General features: G+C 46.0%; 1 protein-coding gene across 3 annotated transcripts in view; it reads right to left on the bottom strand.

The window, feature by feature from the left end:
- Positions 1–24,607, bottom strand: part of GABRA3 (gamma-aminobutyric acid type A receptor subunit alpha3) — a 42,450-nt gene that overhangs the window by 10,169 nt on the left and 7,674 nt on the right. For all 3 annotated transcript variants that reach the window (XM_083485231.1, XM_083485232.1, XM_083485233.1), the window contains exons 2-7: positions 21,941–22,071; positions 18,611–18,735; positions 14,326–14,393; positions 3,466–3,686; positions 2,507–2,589; positions 482–616 (exon numbers count right to left, since the gene is read on the bottom strand). In XM_083485231.1, coding sequence (XP_083341357.1) covers positions 482–616; positions 2,507–2,589; positions 3,466–3,686; positions 14,326–14,393; positions 18,611–18,735; positions 21,941–22,029 — 721 coding nt within the window. In that variant the 5' untranslated portion in view covers positions 22,030–22,071. The remainder of the gene's footprint in view (positions 1–481; positions 617–2,506; positions 2,590–3,465; positions 3,687–14,325; positions 14,394–18,610; positions 18,736–21,940; positions 22,072–24,607) is intronic.

Consider the following 24,607-nt stretch of genomic DNA (forward strand, 5'->3'; position numbering starts at 1 on the left):
CTTGGAAGCTGGATCTGCTTCCTCCTTGGCAGCACCTTCCCCAATGCCACCTCTATAGTGGCCTATTTGTGAAAAGGAGGGGCTGCAAAACAATGCCCATAAAAACTGACCCTGCAATTTTCACCTGAGACCATTCTCTGAGTGCCCCATCTGTGGGAGGTCCAGAGAGTAGGGACAGAAGAATTGGGAGTTTTCAATTGTAGCCCCCCCCCCCACTTGTGCAATGCTATCCCCAGGGAGGATTACCTGATGCCATCATTACATAGCTTTAGGTGCTAGGCAAAAAAGCCCCGATTCCTCTTTTACCAGGGCTTGGGCTTTTTAGTATTGTAAGCCTTGTTAAACAAGTGAGATGTTTAGTCCTGCCTTTGCGGTTGCTGCTCATCATGGAGAATCATAGAATTGTAGAGTTGGAAGGGATGCCCAAGGGTCATGTAGTCCGACACCCTGCAGGAAACCATCCAAGGAGGCTCTCCATTACCTGTGCTGGATTCAATGGAGTCTCTCCCCACATTGTGGCCAAGGAGGTCGTACTGATTCAGGCGGGAGCCTTCTTCGGCCACCTCCACTTTCCCATGGGTCCAGGTATAGATCACCTCTGTCTTGGTGTAAGCATCTGTGGAGAAAGCAGAAAGGATGGGATGGAGGAGGTTTAGCTACACCCTGGCAGCTCCTGCCCAATGAGGAGCATCTCCAAAATGGTGCCAAGAATGGCTTCCAAAGGTCAACCCCAACTCCAGGAAAAGACACACCCATTAGAAAGCTGTATCCAGCACAGAGATGCCTGACTGAAACCCTGCACTCCCTCAAGGTGTGGGAGGGAAGGAGGCTGCCACCTGAGATCTTCCACGCCCTGCAAAAGACCAGTGGTGGTTCCAGTGGCTTCCATTGGCCTCTCCAATAACAAGGCTACTGGACCACTAGAGATATTTCTGGACTGCAGCCCATGCTGAAGCATCAGTGGGCACTCAAGTTAGCCAAAGCAGGTGGAAAATAATAAGCCCACACTCAGAGGCTTGTCCCAGAAAGCAACCTCAGTGGGGCCCTGTAGGCACTGTGACAGCACCTCCTTTCCATGGGGCTCTGAAGCAGCAGAAGCAGCAATTGGATAGGAGCTGCTGACTTGGGAGGTTCAGTTGTGCTGCTTATGTGTTGCTCCAATTAGACCTGGCTGCTCATGTCAGACAAACAGAGGCTACAAAAGCAGCCAGGTCTGTGGCCAAATGGGGACCCAAGGAGAGGCACCTAAGGCGCCATGTCAAAGAGATACCAGATGTTTGCCAGGCTGAGCCACACCTGTGGGAACCAGACTCTTGGCTCGACACACCACACAGTGAAGCTGGCAGTGGGGCACCTCTGTCTACTAAATATATTTCCACTGGTTGAGCAGAGGGGAGCAGGGGGGGGGGTCATAGGGCCACCAAGTCCAGGAGCTCTCAGATCCAGTATGGCAAAGCAACATTGATCCCATTTCCATATCATGTGCCAAGGAAATCTTCCCCTAGCTGGTTGATCAAATATTGATTTGGATTCAATTTATTATCATCATTATCATTATCATTATCATTATCATTATCATTATCATTATCATTATCATTATTAAACAAAGCACAACATTTGCAGTTATTTGATGCTTTCCTTTAGACTGGTCTGTATGCATGTGAGCTTGTGATTTCCTATACTGCAGGGCATAGAGAGACATGTGAAATAATAGGGAGTGGGAGGCACTGTGGTCTAAACCACTGAGCGTCTTCGGCTTGCCAATCGGAAGATCTGTGACTCGAATCCATGCGATGGGGTGAGGTCCCAATGCTCTGTCCCAGCTCCTGCCAACCTAGCAGTTCAAAAGCACACCAGTGCAAGTAGATAAATAGGTACCGCTGTGGCGGGAAGGTAAATGGTGTTTCTGTGCGCTCTGGTTTCTGTCACGGTATACCGTCGTACCAGAAGTGGTTTAGTCATGCTGGCCACATGACCCGGAAAACTGTCTGTGCTGTGGACGAACGCCGGCTCCCTCAGCCTGAAGCAAGATGAGCACCGCACCTCATAGTCGCCTTTGACTGGACTTAACCATCCAGGGGTCCTTTACCTCTACCATACCTTACATGTGAAATAAGTGTTTTAGATGATGATGAGTGGATTACAATAATTCAAAAATACAATATTAGAAAGAATTAAGACAATTAAGGGGAGCATGGTATTCTACAGGAAGGGGTTTTTCTAGAGACTGCTGTCCTACAATCAATTTTCACCCAATTCTGTATAAGATGGAGGTGTAAACCTCAAAGGTCATTTATCTGTGAGGAAAAAATTACCTTAAAATGACAGCTTCACTTTGGAAGGCCACTTTGAAAATAGAGGTTCATAGCAATGCAGGATGTCGCATAAGCTCACACTCTCAGGGATGTTTGCTCGCCTGATAGCTAGCCTGCCAAGGACCCATACCTGCTGCCTTCAAGCCAAGAATGCAAGGGCACTTTGCTTGTACTGTCTGGAAAGTACTTACAGCTCCCAAACTTCAGTGGACAGGCATGTACGTCCATTGGGAAGTCCTCCAGGTGCATTGGACACTCCGCATGAATGGTCAATCTACAAGAAACAATGACCACTGCCAATGGAATATCCAGATGTTAAACCCACTGTTGCCAACCCTGTTCTTCCACTGCAAGCAAGGAGTTTCCCTGTTGGATAATGGACATTTCCTGAGAGCGAGTTGTGCTCCTGTAGGCCACTGCTTTCTGAAATGATCACTGTAATCCAAATGCTCACACCCACACATTTCCACGGGGGATTGCAATGCATACTCTTAAAGCTGCATAAGCAGCACATGCTTCTCCCAGTACAAAGGGACACAAAGGCATTGCAGGATTGGGAGTCATCAAACTGCAAAAAAAATACCAAGAACATTCTGCTGAGGCTTTATTCCTTGTGAGTTGGAGTGACAAGTCTTCTACAAGACCAAGGGAGGAGGAGATGGACTGAACCAGGGATTTTGAACAACATCCTGCAAATCATTAAGACCGTCAGTAAAATGAGAAAGTGCATACTAAGTCAGGCCAACGGCTCATGTGATATGATTATGCTGACAGCTCAGACAGGGAAAGGCAGAGATCCCCACCCCCATCCCATTCTGCACTTCAGGTTCCTCTAAGCTGTCGGGATTGATCCAGTGGCTGCATACTTTATCATATCCTCCTACTACCCCTGAGCTGTGGTCTCCAGAAAAGTTGCATGGCAGCTCACTCTTCCCAGTGGAGCCTAACCTGCAGTGTCTGTGACACACTAAGGTTGGTTGTAGGGCTGTGAAGATGCTTGGGCAGGAGTAGATGCTAGTCAAGCTGCAGGAAGGCCAGAGGAAGATGCCCAAGGCGAACCCTCTGGTGCCCATTTCAGCTGAGAGGCTCAATCCCTTCCAGGAGGTGATGTAAGGAAGACATGCCTTTGGAAAGCAAAACCACCACCTACCTCATGGTGTAGAGGAGGGTACCATTGTCCACCAGTCGAAGCAGCTTGTTGGGTGTGGTCATGTTGTGAGCCACCGATTTCTTGCCATTGTGGAAAAAGGTGTCAGGTGTCCAGATCTTGCTGGCCAGCAGGTTGTTGAGGGGAAGGATCTTCATGGGGCCGTCAAACTTTAGCCTCTCATCTCGCCAGGACTGCCGGAAGAATACATCAATTGTGTACTCCTGCCAGAAGAGAAGATGCAGGTTTAGATTTTAAATAGTTATTTTGCAGATGGTTCACTACATATGCAGAAATATTTCTAAAAAATAAAATAAATCCTTGTTCCAGTGGACTTCACAAAGTTAAAATACTTTGGTCTTGAATGTTTTCAGCCAGGCAGATTCTTGTTCCATCTATCTATGTGGCAGGGGAGTTCCCTATCTTGCATACTTACCTACAGCAGAGTTAGATCCACAGGTGAAAGATATAAGAACATAAGGACATGAAAATATGAGAACTCTGCTGGATCAGGCCAAAGGGGGTCCCACCTAGTCCAGCATCCTGTTCTCACAGTGACCAACCAGATGCCGATTATGCAAGTGGGATCCAAGCACAAGAGCCCTCTCCCTGCCTGGGGTTTCCAGGGAGAGGGGGAGAGGGAGAGAGACAGAGAGATTCCTTTCCAGCATAATTGTTGTGGGGCTACTTTCTGCCAGAGAGCCTGGGGGGGGGAACTGGGATAGTCCTTGGCATTCTGAGCCCACCAATGTGCTCACATCCTCCTCTTCCCACCAACATGGGAACCAGATGTGTGGTGAGGTCTGCCCTCAGCATTTCCACTACTTCTTCCATTTGCCCCATAGTCTTCCCCCCTCTATACCTCTCCTCCAACATGCACTCATTCCCATCCTGCCAAGCTCTGCCTGCCTGCCTGCCCGCCTGCCTCCCTGCTGCTGCTGTGTCTGTCTCTAATCTGCTCCTGGCAGCCACCTTTCCTCCCTGCTGCTAATCTTGGCTCTTCCTTTTTTGCCTTCTCAGCAATGCCCTAGCCTGCCTCCAGGAGGATGACATAGATCTGCTAGTAGAATTTAGTCAGATCTACAGATTAAGCTGCTTTCACAGCCCTCCCTTCTATCCAGGAGTCTGGAATGCAGATGAGGGAAGGGGGTGCCACAGGTCTCCAAAAATACAATTCTCCTCTGGAGGAAATAGTGGCAGTTAAAAGTGACACAACACAGTATGGTGGAAGGATCATCTACTGAGAAAAGGTGTGGACTCAGGAATAACGTAAGAAGAGCCTGCTGGATCAGGCCCATGGCCCATCAAGTCCAACATCCTGTTCTCACAGTGGCCACCCAGATGCCATGCACAAGGGCAACACACTTCCCCTCTGTGGTTTCCAGCCACTGGTATTCAGAAGCATTACTGCCTCTGACCATGAAAGCACAGCCATCCTGGCTAGTAGCCATTGATAGCTCTCTCCACCTTCATGAAAGTGTCTAATATTCTTTTTAAAGCCACCCTGGTTAGTGACCATCATTGCCTCCTGTGAGAGTGAGTTTCATAGTTATGTGAAGGACTTTCTTTTAACCATCCTAAATCTTCTAATTTTCAGTTTCATTGGATGTCCAGGAGTTCTAGAGTTATGAGAGAGAGAAATTTTTCTCTGTGTACTTTCTCCATGCCATCATTTTATAAACTCCCATCATGTTGCCTCTTACTTGCCTTTTCCCTAAACTAAAAAGTCTTCTTTCTTCTTAGGGGAATTGCACCATCCTCTTGACCATTCTGGTGGCCCTTTTCTGAACCTTTTCCAACTCCATAATATCCTTTTAGAGGTAAAGCAAACAGATCTGTGCAAAGTACTCTAAATGTGGCCACACCATAGATATGCAAAATGGAGTTATGGTATTTGCAGTTTTATTTCCAGTTCCTTTTCTAATGAACCATAGCAAGGAATCTGCCTTTTACACAGTGCATATAGAGGAGGAAGGGTGATTGCAATTCCCCTTTTCAAGTCAGGGCTCATTCTCACTTGCCTGTGCTCTTCATTTTTAAGCACATATCTGTGCTTTAAAACCCCCTTTCCTACTGCTTTCTCTCTCTTTTGGGTCATGGTACTTTCCCCAAGAAAACCCACTCTTTACTGCTGAATCAGAGCAAACAGCAATCTGCGGGGAACCCGAATTGCCATTTGATCTGATTCAGCATTAAAGAGTAGGTTTTCCTGGGGGAAGTGGTGTGGCAAAAAACCCAAGCACTCGGACACAGACCAGGAAGGTGTGGACCTATGCCTAGAAAGCATGGGCAAGAAGGTAAGAGTGGATGAGCTCTTTAGTTAGAACTAAGGTGTTTGGTACTATGGTCCATAGCACCTTCTATAAAGATTGGAGTTGTTTCTGCAGACAGGGCATCACTGATTAATAGGCAAATATGTCTGATAAACCAGATACGGCTGAAAGTGGAAAACACACAGCTTAAACACACTCACACACACTTGAATAGGAGAAGTAAGTGGATGAATCATAATAAAAATTGGCCCTGAAACTGGAACTGTACATTCCACAAGCATTGCCTTCTTGAGCTGCAACCCAAAATAGGAGGTAAGGGAACACCCAGCTACTTAAAATGAATTTGAATCTCCAGGGCCTGATGAGCTTGCAGATCTCAGAGCCTCTGTCTATAATATTTGAGAATTACTGGAGAACAAGTGAGGTCCTTGCAAACTGGAGGCAAGCAAATGTTGTCTCCATCTTGAAAGCGGAGGGAGAGGACCCAGATAACTACTGACAGGTCAGCTTAACATCAGTTCCAGGAAAGGTCCAAGAACAGATAATTCAACCGTCAGTCAGTGACCACTTAGAAAAGGATGTTGTGATTACTAAGACTCAGCATGGGTTTGTCAAAAATAAATCATGCCAGATGAATTTCATTCTTTCTTTGATAGAGTTACAAGTTTAGTAGATCAGGGGAATGTGGTGGACATAGGGTATCTCAATTTCAGTAAGGCTTTTGATGAAGTCTCCTCTGATATTCTTGCGCAGAAGCTGATAAAATGTGGGCTGGATGAGGTAGATTTGTAAAAGGCTGACTGACAGAACCCTAAGTGTTCATTATTGGTTCCTCATCATCATGGAAAAAAGTGACAAGAGGGGTATCACAGAGTTCTGACCCAGGCCCGCAGTAGTTCAATGTTTTTATAAATGTCTTGGACAAAGGAATTGAAGGGAAGCTCATCAACTTTGCAGATGACACCAAATGGGAGGGCTAGCTAATGCCACAGAAGACAGAAATTGGATTCAATATGACCTTAACAGATTTGAGAACTGGGCCCAAACTAACAAAATGAATTTCAGTTGGGACAAATGTCCGCTTCTACACTTAGGCAGAAAAAAATGAGCTGCATAAATATAAGATGCAAGACACCAGGCTTGCCAGTTGTACATGGGAAAAGGACCTAGGGGTCTCAGTAGACCCCAAGGGTAACATGAGTCAATAGTGTGATGCAGCGGGGTGGGGTGGGGAACTAATGCTATTCTAGGCTATATCAACAGAAGTGTTGATCAAGGGAAGAAATAGTACCAGTCTATTCTGCCCTTGTTGGACCAGACCTGAAATACTGAGTCCAGTTCTGAGCGTCACAATTTAAGAAAGATATAGACAAGCTAGAAAGTGTGCAGAAAGTGACCAAGATGATCAAGGGTCTGGAAACCAAGTCTCATGAGGAATGGTTGAGGGAGCTGGACATGTTTAGCCAGGAAAAGAGGAGTCTGAGAGAAAATATGATAGCAGTCTTCAAATATCTAAAGAGCTTTCCCATGGAAGATACAGCAAGCTTGTTTTCTGCTCCGGAGGGTTCAAACCAATGGCTTCAAGTTACAAGAAAGGAGATTCAGGCTAAAAATCAGGAAGAACTTTCTGACAGTAAGAGCTGTTCGACAGTTGACTGGACTCCATTGGGAGATTGTGGATTCTCCTTCTACTGAGGTTTTTAAGCAGAGGTTGGATGGCCATCAGTCATGGATACTTCAGTTAAGATTGCTGCAATGCAGGGGGTTGGATTAGATGACCCTCAAGGTCCCTTCCAACTCTACAGTTGTATGAGTCTATGATTTTACTTATTTTAGGTGTTTTTACTTTACAGTGGCACCTCTGGCTGCGAACGGGATCCGTTCTGGAGGCCCGTTCGCAACATGAATAGAACACAACCCGCAGCGGCGCATCTGCACACGCGCGGGATGCGATTAGCTGCTTCTGCGCATGCGCGTGATGTCATTTTGCGCTTCTGCATATGTGCAAGCAGTGAAACCCGGAAGTAACCCTTTCTGGTACTTCTGGGTCGCCGCGGGATGCAACCTGAAAAAACGTATCATGAAGCAGACGTAACATGAGGTATGACTGTATATGAATTAAAGAGGTTGGATAAAGTTTAAATGATCGTATTTTCCCTTTCACGTCTCCTCAAATCAAAAAGAATATAGAGAACTACTGTAAACAAAAGCACTGCCCTTTCCCTCTGCCTGTCCAGCTTTGGTCCTGGTGGCCTGCTTGTATCTCAAAAGAAGATTCTGGGATACAGTAATCTAGTAACACATGTGTATGCACAAAGTTGTATCAAGGCCCCACGACCTGCAAAAAGCAGTTAACTGAATACCATTCTTTTTTTGTGCAAATTATTTTAATTATTAGAATGCACATTAAAAAAAATACCCCCAAATAAAATGTTTTCGGTTGGTAGAACATGAGACTCTTAATCTCAAAGTCATGAGTTCAAGCCCTGTGTTGAGCAAAAGATTCCTGCATTGCAGGGGGTTGGACTAGATGACCCTCGTGGGTCCTTGCAACTCTGCAGTTCTATGATTCTTTGTGTGAGCATGAGAGAGCTGATACCAACTCTCCTCTGAATTTCATACTCTTGCCCTACCCCTCCTCTCAGTTACACAAACACTGAAACTGAATAGGAAGGGTAGCAAAGTTCTTTCCAAGCACTCCAAGCACTCCCCCCCCCCAATGATTCATCAGTGGTATCAAGGACCCAGCAACAAGTTCAGGCAAACAAAACCTTCAGCAGCAGTTTCTGTGGCAACGCTGGTGCAGCTGGTAAGTGCAGATGGTGCCCAAGACATGACCAGTTGTTGCTGCTGCTGCTGCTGCTGCTGCTGCTGCTTCCTCCTCCTCCCGATCCAGTGCTGCCCTACTCTTCCTCTTGACAGATACTGGGCATTCTGCCCCACCCCCGTTCCTTCCCCTTTGGAAGAATAGAAACACCCCAACGAGCAACAAGTCAGTACTTCTTCATCTCTGATGCCCCCTGCTATGGTGAGCCTTGAACCAGTACAGCTGCTTTTGAAGCCTCCTTCCTGTAACTAAGACCTGCTGACCCCAATTGGAGCATTCAGGACCAAGGCTATCCCAGCAAGCAGCTTCATGTGAGGAGTCATGGACAGACTGACTCCCTGTTCTCCAGCCAAGAAAGACAGCGTGACTTCTGGATCTGAGCCTTCTTGCTCATCCACTCAAAGTCTCTGTCACACCAGTATCCAGCAGTTCTTCTCCCTCTCCTCTCCTCCTCAACAGCAGGTGATGGACCAGAAACAAGAACCTGGGGCTATAGTAGATAGCTTGATGAAGATGTCAGCCAATGCGTGGCAGACATGAATAAGGCAAATTCCATGCTGGGGATTGTTAGGAAAGGGGTTTAAAATAAAACTGCCATTGTCATAATGTCCTTATACAAATCATAGAATCATAGAATCTTAGAACTGGAAGAGACCCAAGGGTCATCTAATCCAACCCCCTGCAATGCAGGAATCTCAGCTAAAGCATCCATGACAGATGGCTATCCAACCTCTGCTTAAAAACCTCCAAGGAAGAGGAGTCCACAACCTCCCAACGGAGTCTATTCCACTGTTGAACAGCTCTTACTGTCAGAACGTTTTTTCGAATGCTTAGTCAGAATTTCAGTTCTTGTAACTTGAAGCCATGGGTTTGAGTCCACCTTCCATAGCAGGAGAAAACAAGCATGCTCCCTCTACCATGTGACAGCCCTTGAGATATTTGAAGATGGTATCATATCTCCTCTCACTCTCATCGGTTCCAGGCTAAACACACCCAGCTCCTTCAAGCACTCCTCATACGGGTTAGTTTCCAGACCCTTAATCATCTTGGTTGCCTTCATATGCACACGTTCCAGTTTGTCAACATCTTTCTTAAAAGAGTTAAATTTAGTGTTACTGGAGCTGCTACTTTTCCACTTGCTCTGGCTTCCGATTCTTTCTTTCTCTGTCACAATCTCCTTTCTCTCTTCACACCAAAGCAAAGAGCCATAATATATTCAGTCACCCAAGCTTAAATGAAAATAATAATAGTAATGACATGTCCAGTTCAACCAAAACAACAAGGCACAAACAAAGTTTCCTCGTGGCTTGGCCAGGGTAGCTGTACTAAAGGGGTGTGTGAGTGGGTGTTTGTGTGTGCAGGAGGAAGACCAGCCATGCCATTGGATGGAGTGATGTGACTGGCTCACGTAGCTGATTTGGGTTGTCATCAAAAGGTATCACATTCTTATCCCTCTTTTTACTATTGGGTGTTGACTGCCAGGGAAGGGAAAATGCATTTGTTCGATCTCAGGTGGCAAAAGAACTTGACTGGCCTTGCAAGGTACTACTTCTGTGCATCTTGGTTGGGGAAGGGGTATTTGCTGCCCCTCCTCAGGCAACAATGTGCCTTGAGTCAGCCCTGTGCCCTTCTATCTAGAGAGGGAATAGTTTCGGCAGCATTTCTTCAGTTCAGATGCCAACCCCCACAAAAAAGAAAATACCCAAAGGGGCATCACATTTCCCATGCACAGATGACATCTGTGGAACCAAAACAAGCTTGTGTGGATGTGACCATATTATTCTTTACCAGCCCACCTTGTTCTGAGCCCCTTTTTCAAAATCACACAGCGGGGGGGACGGGACACCCCGTTCTTCAATACCTCCCATTTCCCTGTTCTCCACAGTTCATTATACAAGCTTCCTTATTCAAATATGCTCCACCTTAGAAGTAATTATGAGAGACTCCCTGAGGCTTGGATGACTGAATATATTATGGCTCTTTGCTTTGGTGTGAAGAGAGAAAAGCGAGTGTGACAGAGAAAGAGTCAGAAGCCGGACCAAGTGGGAAAGTAGCAGCTCCAGTAACACTGAATTAACTCCTTGCCCCAGAGGAAGAGGGCCTTCTAAAGCCAGAAAGAGCCTATTGAAGGGGAACTCCTCAAAATGGGATATTACAATACATTATTTCCCAGCCCTGCTGGGCCAATCACTCCAATTTCTGCCTGATCCTTTGGAGTCCAGCTCCCATGACTGAGCAGCTTCACAGTCTATATCCATGGAAGATCATAAAAAGAGCTTGCTGTATTAGGTCAAAGTAGGCCCATCTCACACAGAATCCTCTTCTCAGAGTCACCAAAACAGTTGCCTATTGAGCACAAAAACACTCTCCCCTCCTGCAGTTTCCAGCAACTGGTATTCAGAAGCATCACTGTCTCCAAATCTGAAGATGGATAGTCATCATGGCTAGTACCATTGGTAGTCTTATCCTCCATTAATTTGCCTAATCCTCTTCTAAAGCCACCCAAATTGGGGGGAAATCACTGCCTCCTGGGGGAAGGAGTTTCATAGTTTAACTCTGTGCTATATGTAGGAGGACTTCCTTTATTCTATCCTGAACCTTCCAACATTCAACTTCATGGGATATCTAAGAGTTATGAAAGAGGGAGAAAAACCTCTCTATCCACTCTCTCCATGCCATGCCTGATTTCATAAACTTCCATCATGTAACGTCTTACTTGCCTTTGCTCTAAGCTAAAAAGTTTGTTGTTGGTGCTAGTTTCTATACCACCTTTTACCCAAGGATCACAGAGTGGTTTGGAATATAAAAACACAAAATACAAACAAAAACAATATCCCCATTTAAAAGCCCATAGTTTGTTTAAGTAGCCTAAGGCCTGGGAGAAGAGGAATGTTTTTACCTGGCACCTAAAGGTATGTAAGCAGGGCACCAGATGAGCATCCCTGGGGAGAACATTCCACAAGCAGGGATCTAGTGCAGAAAAAAACTGTCCTTATCTTGCCAACCTCCAGACCTCCCATGGAGGGGACACACAATGAAGGGCTACAAATGATGATCACAGGGTCCAGGTTGGTTCATATGGGGCAAAGTGGTCCTTGAAGTATTGGGTTTAGCATTTTATAGATCAAAACCAGCACATTGAATTGGGCCTGGAAGCTAATTGGTAGCCAGGGCAGTTGGGCTAGGAATGGCATTATATGCTCAACCCGTCTTGCCCTGGTGAGCAACCTGGCTGCTGAACCAGCTGAAGTTTCCAAACTGTCTTCAGAGGCAGCCCCACATATAACACATTGCCAAAACATAGACCACAGAAGTTAGACTATCCTTGTCCAGATATGGGTGCAGCTGGGCCACCAGCTGATGCTGATGGAAGGCACTCCATGCCACTGAGGCCACCTGAGCCTCAAGTGACAGCAAAGGATCCAGGAATACCCACAGCTGTAGAAAAAACGAATGAATCTCTCTCAAAGAGATTTTTACTGCTTATATCTTACATGATCCTTTTGTAAGGAAACCAAGTTCTTTATTTTTAAGTCATGGGGGTATTCTTCTTTATTTTACTGCCAAAGGATGGAAGCTTGTTTTCTGTAACTCCTGAAACTCTGTGCATAAAACACTTCACTTATTTGCAAAGCCAAGTGTCTTTATTCCAGCCATAAATATTTTCATGGGGAACATTTGTTTAAAGGTGGTTGAGGGCAGAAGCAAATCTAATCAAGTTTTAATACGTTTGGAGCAATTGCCATTCTGCTGTCTCTGTTACAAGAGAGTAAGAATCTCTCTTCCCAAACTCTCTCTTCAACATCACCCCTGTGGTATGTGGCTGTCCTGTGACTGGCTGGGCTTAGTGACCTGTCACTTAAAGTCATCTGGGCACAAAAGACCTCTTATTGATAAGAGTCCTGGTATTTTGTTGTCCCTCCTGCAGCTGACGTTGGAAGCCAAAGGTGACTTAGTATATGCCCAGTTTTAAAATTCTGATTTAGCATTTTATATTCAATTTGATTGTGCACACTCATTCTCACTCTCCTTTCCCTATTTTATATAGTCTTAAATCAGTAGCTGGGACTTGGAATTCTGCTGCTTGTCTTCCTCTTCCTGAGCAGCCCACCAGAAGGGCTGTGGAAATGGCATCCCTTGTCCTAAATGGCAATATGCATGGGTTGTGGAGAGCACAAGCAGAATAGAACACTCAATTCTACCGGGGACCATAAGAATGGTCTAGACTGACTCCATCAGGCACAAGTCTCACCAGCATAGACTGGTGGCTCTGTTTTGATCTTCCTGTGGAAGACAAATCCAGTTGCCAAGGAAGGAACAGCCACTCCCTATAGTGTCTCTCCCCTCCCCCTCCCCCGGTTCAACGTGCTTGGAGACCTCCAGACTAGCATGGTCACATTCAGAACACGAAAGGAAATCAGGGCATGGAGCCCATAAAAAGCACCTCTCCTGGCGAGGAGGGTCCCCACCCACAAAGCTTGCATCATCCTTTATTAATTGGGGAATCCCAGGAAGAACTAATTCCTCATCAGCATTTTCTGTGGTTTGGGATTTTTGGGCACAGAAGCAACTCTGTGTGCTGCTTTCTGACAATGATTTAGGCTATTTCAATTAGGCATGCAGTTGTGGGAAGAGAGGCCTCAATTCAGTCCTTAGGACTTCTGCCAGCTGTGTCCCCTCAACCTTCCAGCCATCCCTCCCTTCACATTTTCCTTCTGATAGTGAACACTTTGAATTTCCTTCTGCCCTTTTCTTCTTTGCTGCCAATGGAATAAGGAACAGCTGCAAACAGGTGGCTCTTCTAGTGGGCATGCCTGGTAGAGAAAGCGGGAGCTGCCTACCTGCCCAAGCATAAAAAGGTGCTTAGCTCCCATGACAGCTTGTCCTTCATTTCCCTTGCTACCCACTTTGGGAGGGAACAGGGATGAGGATGGCTATTTGGAGAGGCTGAGAGGACACACCAGCCGCACTGACCTGGGAAGAGCTGATACTTACACTTTGCCATCAGCAGCTGGTACATGTCCATTCACCCCCACAAAGGGACCTTGCCTGTCACGACCAGATGCAAAGGTCTGGAAGGATAAGGATTCATGCAGGATAAGGCTATCAATGACTACTAGCCATGATCGCTATGTTCTACCTCCACAAATGTGGGGAAATGATGCTCCAGTCAAAATATAAAATTCCATGTTTGCTAGGTGACCAAAAGGCTAAGGCACATAGAGTTCCCTGTAAACTCCTAGAGATCAGTCTGTGAGGTCACATCCTCTGCTTGGAGAGGCAGGAAAGGTAGCAGTAGCAATATGATTCTTATTCCTTCCTTCCTGCTCGGAGAACATTCTTTTTCTCATCATGCAACTGTAGGGATAGGATGCAGGGTCTGTGTGCTCCTAAAATCATGTATTTTGTAATCTAGGAGTATATTTTTCCGGACTTATTTCACTGCTATTTTCTGCTTGAATCAAGTCTGCAACTTTTTTGTAACTAAACAATATTTTTATATTCTAAAATAACAGATTTTTATGTTGTTATTTTGTTTAGAAGGATAAATAAAGGGGAAGATGCAGTCTGCCCAAGACATCCTGGATAATGATAGAAAGCTACACAGTCTTTTTTCCCTAGTTTCCGTGTTAATACTGCGAAGGATGGGATGTTTAACTCTGCTAAACTAGATGCTAATATTACTTAAGCATGTAAGAGGAAGGATAATTAATAAATAATTGATCCTATCCTACCTTCCAAATCCATCCCAACAGCACCTACCATGTCTGTGTCCGAAACGGGCCCAAAACTTGTTACATAAATGTTGGTCTTGACTTCAGTTACTGTATCTGGAAGAAGCAAAACGGAAGAAAGTAATTAGGGGTGATTCGCATGGTGAATGTTTCCCTGTGTAATTTCTGCCTTAACTTTGTTTGAAATCTCCAGGCTTGCTCCTTCCCTGGATTACAGTCGAATAATCCACTTTTGTGCTTAGTTGTGGTGGACACTGAACAATGACCAATTCCATAAACAAACACAAATGGGGTGTGTGGGCCTCTAATCAGAGCCCTCTGGCATTCATCAGGGATGACTTCCTACAAGTGCCTTTAAACAGCACATAATGCCTTCTGCAAAAATAGAGTCATTTTGAGCTTAGACTCCAGGAGCTCCACAGCGCCTTTGGAGAAGCATTTAAATGAAACACTCACTCAATTCACAAAACAGTGATTTTATTAATGCTTTGGATTTGTTTGTAAATGCAAGTAGTGGCTCTCTTCACAGGCTTCTCTCTCAGGTGAGGTGCACATATTTGCAAATCCTGATGCAATGGGCAGGTCCTCCCAACAGATGCCTCCCTCCCTCCACCCCTTCTCCTCTCCTCTGGTTGCTCTCATTCACAGAAAAGGACACCTCTAGCCCCATGGTATCTCAAGGCGCTAGTGAGTTTTGAAGTCTCCCGAACATCCACCCCTACAGTGAGAAATGAAGCTAGCACCACTTGATTTAAAGGCTTAGAGCTGTTTGTTGACATGGGCTAATCTGTTGCCAAGCCATAGTTCAATTGAAATAACCAAAGCCGCACAACCCTGTCAGGGCTGCCTGCCTGTCTGGAGCTGAGAGGACTCAGACCTGGAACATCTGAGTCTGTATGGGCTGAAGTTGCACCTTCCTGGACAAGGATGACCAGCCTGTATGGTGGGTGGGGTGAGAATATTGAGCTGCCTGGACAGGTGGCACAACATGAAGATCATGAAGAAAGGGGTCTCCAGGTGCACATCCCACATAGAGCTGAGAAGGGGCCCACTGCACCACCCTTCTCTGCTCAGGGTAGACACAGATGCTTTTATGATGTCAGGGGCCATTATATCAGTGCCTAGTCTCCTCTCAAAGCTACTTGCCTGCCTAGGAATTAACTTACCCCATGCTAAGGAAAGGACAAATCAAGGCTAGGTGCAGAGGATCAAGAAGGATCAAGGCATGCAGAGCTGAAGAGCAACAAGCAGAGCTTCTGTCTGGAAGCACAACTGAATGTCAGTGCACATAGTGAGGAGGGCAGAGGAGAGCATAGAACCATAGAACTGTAGAGCTAGAAGGAACCAAAGCAACATTTAATCCAATTCACTGAAATGCAGGAATTGCAGCACAATCAAAATTGCAGCACTGTCATAATCAGGTGCTTTGGAAGACCTCTGGGGACAGAGAGAGGTGGGGAACTAGTTCTGCAGATAGATCTTATGGGCCCCAGGAAGCAAATTAATGTGAACTGCAACCTCTAGTATAAGTGGAAGAACCAACATTAGACAACCAGGAACCAAATCTAAAGGAAGACTTTTTTTAAAATGTCATAGATGATTTACATATAATATGCTGTACTACCACGAGGTCAACAGTGAACATGGTTTTCTTACTGCACCAGCTGCAGGAGAAATGCCAAGGGCAGAGGTGCCCCTTCTACATTGCCTTCATAGACCTGATGAAGGCCTTTGGCTTCATCAGCTGAAAAGGACTCTTCACATAAATCAGTAAGGTAGGATCCCCACCTAATCTTTGCAATGTAGTCATGTCCTTCCACAAGAAAATACACAGCACTATCCAGTATGAGGGCTCGTCCTTGGGTGCCTGCCCTATAAAGAGTGGTGTGAAGCAGGGCTTTCTGACAGTAGGAGTTGTGAGTCGAGGACCCTCCACCCGCATAGGATTATAATAAGACACATCATTTTAGGTTAATGGACAAAATTAGGCCACAACTTTTATTGGTTACAGCAAGGTCAATATGCAAAAAGAAGCTGACCTAAGAAGGAGGGAGGGTGGGAGATCCGAAGAAAGCAAGAACAGACTGGGAGCAGAGCGCTGCCATGACTGTTTAAACGTGTTTAGCCCCGCCCACTAGCCAGCCCTATTGGTCAGCTGGAAGGCTTGGCCGCTGCAACAGAAGCAATCAGGAGCAGGGAGCCGAATACGCCTACCCCCGCTCAAAACCCCACTCCTCTGGGAGGAGGAGAGGCCCTGTCCAACAGTGGAATGGACTCCCTTAGGAGGCTGTGGACTCTCCCTCCTTGGAGGTGTTTAAGCAGAGGTTGGATGGCCATCCGTCATGGATGCTTTAATTGAGATTCCTGTATTGCTGGGGGTTAGACTAGATGACCCTTGGGGTCCCTTCCAACTCTACAACTTTATAAGGTGTGTGTGTGTGTGAGAGAGAGAGAGAGAGAGAGAGAGAGAGAGAGAGAGAGAGAGAACAGTGCTTTTTTCTAGAAAAATAGGTGCTGGTACTCATCATGAAGTTGTTACCGAAAGTGTCACACTTTTTAACCCAAAAAACCTCCTGGGGGGGTTAGTTAGTTAGATTGATCCAAAAAAGAAATTGTGGAAGATCCTTCCGAATCTGATTTCATGATAGGTTCCCATGAGGCCCTGGGTGATGCTCTTGGCCACAGTTCTGTAATGCCCTAGTGTGTCTCATGTATTGTCATTTGGTGGACTTGCATTTTGTCTTCTGGGAGCTCTGAGTGCTCATTTCATGAGTTCAGAGGCCAGCATCACACTCCGAGCCATTTATTCCCAGTCTAGCTGCTGCTGCTGTGGCACAGAATGCAAAGAGCACATGGGACAGACACTCTTGCCTGTAGCTGGTTTTACATCCTCATTGATCACCATTTCAGTACAAACCAGATAGGAAGTACCCAACCCACACGGATGCTAGATGTGGCAATGAGATGCTGACAGGTCAGTTGTAGCAGGTGGCACCTTGCTTCCAAGTTCCCTGAAGGACTCACCAGTGGCGGAGCTTCATGCTCCAGCATCAGGGGGCAGAGAGCAGGTGGGGCGGGGCTGGCACGCATCCCAGGGGTGTGGCACAGTGCCCACAGGAATGTGGCATGCATTCTGGGGGTGTGGAACGCTGCCTGCGGGGGCATGGCACCCAGCACAGGCGGGGGAGCAGCCACAATGGCACCCCACCAGGATCATGCTGCCAGGGGTGGTTCGCTCCCCCCACACTCCTCTTCCTCTGCCAGTGGGACCCACACCTTACTGCCACCTGCTACTGGAGGTGGGGAGACAGAAGCATCTTCCTGGTCTGCCTAAGCAAGTGAGCATGTGCTACAATTAAAGCTCAGTGGCGGAGCATCTGGTTTGCATGCAGAAGGTCCCAGGTTCATTCTGCAATGGCATCTCCAGGTAGGGCAAAAGGGACCCTGTCTGAAATCACAGATGTACTGGCAGTCATTGTAGACAATACTGAGCTAGATGGACCAATTGTCTGACTTGGTTCAAGGCAGCTTCCTATGACCCTGTGAGCAGGAAGCAAAATGCCAATGCCTGAACTGAAACGTCTGGTCTTGCTGCAGGAGGGCTGATCATCTCTCTCTTCTTTCATACCTTTATCTCCTTCCCCCATTCAGAGGCAGATTTTGAGCAGTGTGACTGCTTGCACTGCACTGGGTGCCAAGCCTAGGGGATGTTGCAGCGTGTTGCAACTATGATGTACCAAATTGAGCAGAACGGAAGGCAAGGGGCAGGGGTGCTGAATTTTGGCCTCACACAGGGCACTGCTGAAATTTGAAAAGTCCACCCCTACCCCATTCAAGGGCTCTGTAGGGAGAGCAAGCCAGCAGAGAGTGTGCATGAATGTGAGTGTAAGGATGAGGCAGCCACATGAAGCAGCCTCTGTTGGATCAGAAACTGACATTTCATTATCTTAACTGTTGGGCCGAAGGACTTCAAGTAATCGGCTGGAGAGGATCCCAAGAAACCACAAATCCCCAGCAAGAGACTCCAGGGAGCCCTAGGATTAATAGCCCCTCCCAAGGAGGAGTTGCTTCTGCCAAACGGGGGGGGGGGGGCTTCCCTTATGCAAGCACTCCAAGGAGGATGTGGGGCAGGCAGCTTTAAGTGGAAATGCAGTTAGATTGGAGGGATGGTCCATATATTGTTTGTTTGTTTGTTTGTTTGTTTGTTTGTTTGTTTGTTTGTTTGTTTGTTTGTACCCCCCACACTTTCCCCCTGCTGTGACATCAGGAAATGCCATCAAACTTGCACAGACAATTAGCTGAAGTAGACTGACCTCCAAGCCCAGGTCTCAGTCGGTTGTCATATCCATCCAGCAGCCGGTCCAGGATGCGTGTGAAGATGGTGATGTTGTCTTTGTTGTCATCATCGATAATATCTGGGCCATGCTTTTGAGCGAGTCTGCCATTTCAAGGGAGAACAGGAGGGTTAAGGTCTGTCACTTCTCCAATGATGCTCTGTGTGTGCTCACATACAAAAACACCCATCCCTGGCTTGCACTGATTTTAGGCCTTCTCTAGATTTTTCTGCTTTTTTACCTTTAATGGACCTGGCCCTGCCTCCACATGTCCTTATGTTAACTCCAACTGGACACAGAGTAGCTGTTAGTCATGACCCCTCCAGGCATCCTTTTTAATTGCACATTCACACTGCTTCACATTCCAGTCAGTGCCTTTCCCATAACTGAAACCATATAACTTTTTTTACACCACAAATGCTCTGGTTTATTTCCCTCTCGCTTTTCTTGCTCTATAGCCCCTCTGGACACCAATAATGTGTTAGCACCAAGCAAGCATTGCAGAGCAACTGATAAGGCAGAATAAATTCGCCACTAATGTGCCAAGAGCATGTGGCAGAGACCATACCTATGGCAACAAAACAGTAGCCTTGAGGGGCCCAAGGTTAGAGGTTGCTTTGGGAAGGCATAGTGAATCAGTCTAAGGCCACCTCACAAGATGGGGCAGCTGTTACTCCTTCCTCCACCCCTTCCATTTTTCTCTGGGTTGGCTATTTGGAGGGAGAGAAGCACATGGGTAACCATAACCACCACCACTTTTCATTAATTCACTTGGATCAGGGGTCAGCAACCTTTTTCAGCCATGGACCAGTCCACCGCCCCTCAGACCATGTGGTGGACTGGACTACATTTTGAAGGAAAAAACTGATTGAATTCCTATGCCCCACAAATAACCCAGAGATGCATTTTAAATAAAAGGACACATTCTACTCATGTAAAAACACACTGATTCCCGGAATGTCCATGGGCCAGATTGAGAAGGCTATTGGGCCACATCCAGCCCACGGGCCTTAGGTTGCCTACCCCGATTTTGATGTTAGATCTGTCAACCAACCACTTTGTCAAAGGATTGCCTTCAACTATTTTCTGACTGTTATTTACTTAGTGTAGACCCATTGAAATGAATGAGCATAACTGAGTTGGGTCCATTGATTTTAGCAGGTCAATCCCGAATAAAACTTAGTTGAATACCACCCTGTGTTTACACCTGATTGGTGGCTAATCTATCATTTGCAATAAATGGCAGTGGCAATTGCCTGTCCTGCATAGACTGGCAAAGAACAACTGAGGCTTCCAATGGCAAACTGTGCCTTTAATCAAAAGCTTCCTATTTCCAGAATTTTATTGCTTGCTGCTCAGTGTTACTAGGAGATTTGTGATAAATGGGAAGGAAAAGCAGATGAAATCATTGCTACCAGGCTATGAGCTGTAGCTGCCAAGTCTTTGCTATGCTGGGCCAGCTGGGAAGAGGATTGGGTTTACTACAAAAGTGCTGACATAACCGTAACTCTTGCAGTTGTGTCTTGAGCAATGCTAATGTGTCCCATCACTCTTGGATGCCTCTGCTTGCTCCAAGCGTGCAGGTAGAGAGAGGTAGGAAGGTGCAGCGTGTTGCATTTATGCTGGAATCTTCTCTAGGCAGAAGAGGATGCCCAAACCTGTTTGTTCACACAGGAGAAGAGTGCCTCCTTTCATGCTCATCTTTCTGTCTTGTCCCCCACCCCCATCCATGCATGTGGATTTTCATTTATTTATTTGTCATTCTTGCTCTTCCCCAGAGATAGGAGTGGCACCCTTTTTACATGTTTACATTACAGAAGTCTCACTGAGAATTGTTAAGTTGCATTTCTTACTGTGTTAAAATGCCATCATCAGACAAACTGATTACAAATTAGCAAACCATCAAATCAACAAACAGGTGCGAAATGATAACCTAAGAATTCTGTGTACATTGCTTACCACGACAGTAGAAAGGACTATGCCTCCCAAGAGCAGCTGCCAGACAAAACTAGCTCACCTGAGCTCATGGGCAAGTACAACTTGTACTCTCTATTTGTATTTGGGTGTATGTGTGCGTGTGTGTTTGAAGGAGTTCTGTTCCAGCACATCATGAGCTGGTTTTATTATTTGCAACCCAACTTGGATCTGTTCTCTTAGACAAAAGTATCACAGAAATGTACTCAAGAAATAACGTTTGTGCTACCATCTTCATGAAGGCACCGGTAGCATGGGAACACTGTTTAATCATTTTATTTAATATATAAGTGGTTTACTAGAAAAATGAAAAGCAGCAATAAAAACAGTTTAAAACATTTAAAGATATGTAAAATTAGCAGTAAAAAAATATTTTAAAAGGTCAACATCTACATGCTTTAAGCAGATGCTGAAGAGAGCACAGAGAAGGTGTCCAATGCGTTGAGTTGGAGGTGCAGGTGTGTGTGCTTTTTTTTGTTTGTTTGTTTGTTTGTTTTTGTTTTTTGCTGAATGAGATACAAAGCTAAAATTCTTGTGAATGAGGTACCATACAGTCTTCTCTGAAGTGGCACCATCCAGGGGTCCATGATGGCTGGGGCTGTTGGCAGCTGGAAGACATCAGGTTGGGGGTGGGGAAAACTGTTGTCCTAGGCACTCTAGGCCAGAACTACCACTCCTCAAAGGGTCTCCCAATGTCATCACTTAGACAGGAATAGAAAGCTTCTGCCTCCCCCTTAAAAGGAGGGGGGAGAGGAGGGAAGTCAGGTAAACACTCTCTGGGGAGGTCTCCCAAAATGGAAGGAAAGGGGCACTTGCAACTCCAGGTGATTCAAACCACTGCTCTCCGTCTCTATGGTTGCCAGCTGCTTTTTGTTTGCTCCTTGGAGCTTTCCAGGTACCTGGTTAGTCAGTTGCCTGCAGCTGCCTGCTGTGTATGCAGGATTCCATTTTGGACCCTGGCACTTCAACTGCCTCTGGAAAAGTCCTGACCATTCTGGCATGGGGAAGATCACCTTGGCAAATTACTCAGATCAACCATTCTCTAGCACAGTCAGGAGAAAAGCTGGCATGGAGAGTGGCTGTGTGGGGCAAAATGGGATTATTGTTAGATGCCTTTGCTGCAGGTCCAAGCTGGGGATTTTCCTGGTTCCAAAGAGCCATGACCAAGTCTTAGAGAGACAGAAGGTGAAACCTAACCAGGGTCCCAAAGCCTGCCTTACAGCCTCCCTCACTGCAATTGGGTGTTGCAGGTACAGTGAGGGAGAAGGAGTGCCCCAGACCCTTCCTCACTCCCTCTGCACTATATAATAAAATCCCAGCCTCTTGCCACCTTACCCTTCTGCAGGGAGAGCATAAACCAGCAGCAGAATGCCAAGGCTAGTCACACAGAGCGGAGGTATGGCCCAGACCCTTGTCAATGCCATCACTTCAGGGTGCAGCAATGCTAGCCAGCAGAACGTCCACACCTGCCAAGGAGGAAGAGAAAAGAAAATGGTCAAGGGGACCAGCCACTCTCTTTGATGATGGAGGCGTTGGGTGCACAAAGGCCAGCTTGTGGTGAAAGTCCCTGAGGTGCTTTATGGGCCTCTGACTAAACAGCTGGTAGCTGCAGCAGGCTCAGAACATCAAGGGGAAAGGAAAGCACCAAGAGGTGATGGACCCAACTGGGACTTAGCCTAGCCAAGCTAGTTTCACCATGGCCACCTGTGGTAGGAAGTGTGGCTTACTAATCTCAGCCAACTGGAGCCTCTGTAGAAAACGTGCCTGCCTTTTTTGGTCTTGATCAGGAAATGAAAGAGGTCTTCCCTTAAACAATATCTGTGACATCTCATCCTACAAAATGACATGACTCAGGCACCTCAGTAACCACAGAGGTTTTGAAATGCCACACAAGCAAATGCATGTATTTATAAGAGCAAAGGCCACATCTCATCAGGACGATGATCCCAGTACTTCTAGCACACTGTCACTGCATTCTCCCGGTAGGAGTCTGCATAACATGCACAGCCCAAGTAGTGAGTGCACACCGAAGCGCCTCACAACCAGGCAAATTCTGGCCCTTCCTTTCCTTGTGAGATCATTTCAGTCAAGGGCTCACAGTCAGTGGCTCTAGTCCATTTCTGCTGTTGCTCTCCTGGTCAGTGAAAATAGTCAGCATGCCATATGAGAAGATATGTGGTTTTCCTGGTAGTAGTGACAGCAACCACTATGAGGAAGGAACAAAGGTGAGAGAGGGAGGGATCTGGGCTGCCATGGTAGACGGTCACAGTTTGGTTTTGGTAAGAAGTGTTGGGTTTTGGAGATTTTTATTTCCTGTGTGTGTAAACATGCAGCTGATGAAAAGGCCACAATTCATATTGTGCTGGTAAACATTTTGCTACTGGGCTGCACCAGGCCATGTGGCATGACTTTGCCATATACTGCAGCATTTGCAAGACTGCTTTGCCCAGGGGTCGGGGGGGCACTTGTCCATTTCTCCCCAAAAGAGGAAATGCACCACCACCACCATCATAAAAAGAGGACATAAATGTGCAGATTCATATTTAGAAATATTTCATTACTGTAATTTAAATAGAAATTCAATACATCCAGGGAACTGTGTGACTGCTCAGTCTGTGGTCTAGGTGTTCCCAATCAACTGGCACTATGGAATCAATCTGCAGTTTCTGCCTGCATCTGTCTGTGGTGATGAATGAGGGCAGTGGGATGTGCAGTTGCTGTGTGGAATAGGGCAAGTGGGGAGGAAAGTGAGGGAGAAGCTGCTGGGTGAGGTGCAAAGTGGAAGACAAGTTGTGAAGGTTTTGATGGACTGAACCAACTGAAATAGGGGGGGGGGAGTGGGAGCAGAAGTAGGATAATGTGACTAGTAAATTATGAATGCAACCTTCCAATAGTAAATTAACCAGCTAAAGTATTTGATGGAAACCAGTATTAATGGATAGAAGCACACTGGTAAGACTGAGACTAAACATCAAAACTTACTTTATTTTTTAAAACCATTTTGGCTCATTTGAATTTCTCCTTTAGGAAATATTGAGGAAGAAATTCCCTTCTACTAATGAGTAGTTCTTTTTAAAAATAAAATGAAGAATAAGCTCTCTTTAAGTGCAGGGTGGTATTTTGGTTTGTAAAGGGGAGATCCAGCCAAGTTAAGCCTGTTTTGTGGGGTCTGCAAGCAAAATGTAGACAAGAACAGGGCTAGTAAACGAAGAGTTCTTGAACTTCCTAGAGAGGACCCTTTGTGTGTGGTCACTTGCTTTGTATTTCCTTTGTATTTCCTTCTGCCTGTGAAGAGACTCTTTTTTTCCACCATGCCTCTGAGCTGACCATACCTTTGGTTATCACTAAAGCAAAAAATTGGGATTTTTGTGCCTCATTTTTAAAATTTGCATTTTTAAAGTAATTAAGTTAACTTAAAAAAACAATATGTTTGGTTAAGTTTTATTTTCTTTCGTTTGATGAATTAAAATATTGTCCTTTATGATTTAATGTCTGTGAGTATTCAACAAATATTCACCTTTTTAAATAAAATCCCCTGGGTACACACTATAATGAAATGTGTGTCTCAGGCTTGTGTCCAGCTAACCAACCTCCCTGAAACTCTTGCGGGTGCCAGTGAGACATTGTCTGTGTATAAATATCTAAAAGGCTACCTGCTTCCCTACAGACCCTCCTGGGTGCTAAAACTGGCAGGGGAGTGGCCCTCTTGGTTCCTCCATTGCCGCCAGAAACTTGAGTTGTGTGTGTAGCCTGGAGAGAGAGCCTTCTCTGCAGCAGCCCCTAAGTTGTGGAACTCCCTCCCCACAGAGGTGTATCTGGCAGCTTCATTGTACAGCTGTAGAGAGAGCTGCAGATGCATCTCTTAAACTCTGTCCGAAGCTTTGCTGCTGTTTTGTATGTTTGGGTTATACAGTCATCCTCAATTATGCTTCCCTATCATCATCCCTCATTATATGCCTTGGGAACTTGTTGAAATACTAGGTATAAATCAAATACAGTAAA

The sequence above is a fragment of the Podarcis liolepis genome (assembly GCF_965112155.1).
Source record: "Podarcis liolepis genome assembly, chromosome: Z".
Classification (NCBI taxonomy): Eukaryota; Metazoa; Chordata; class Lepidosauria; order Squamata; family Lacertidae; genus Podarcis; species Podarcis liolepis.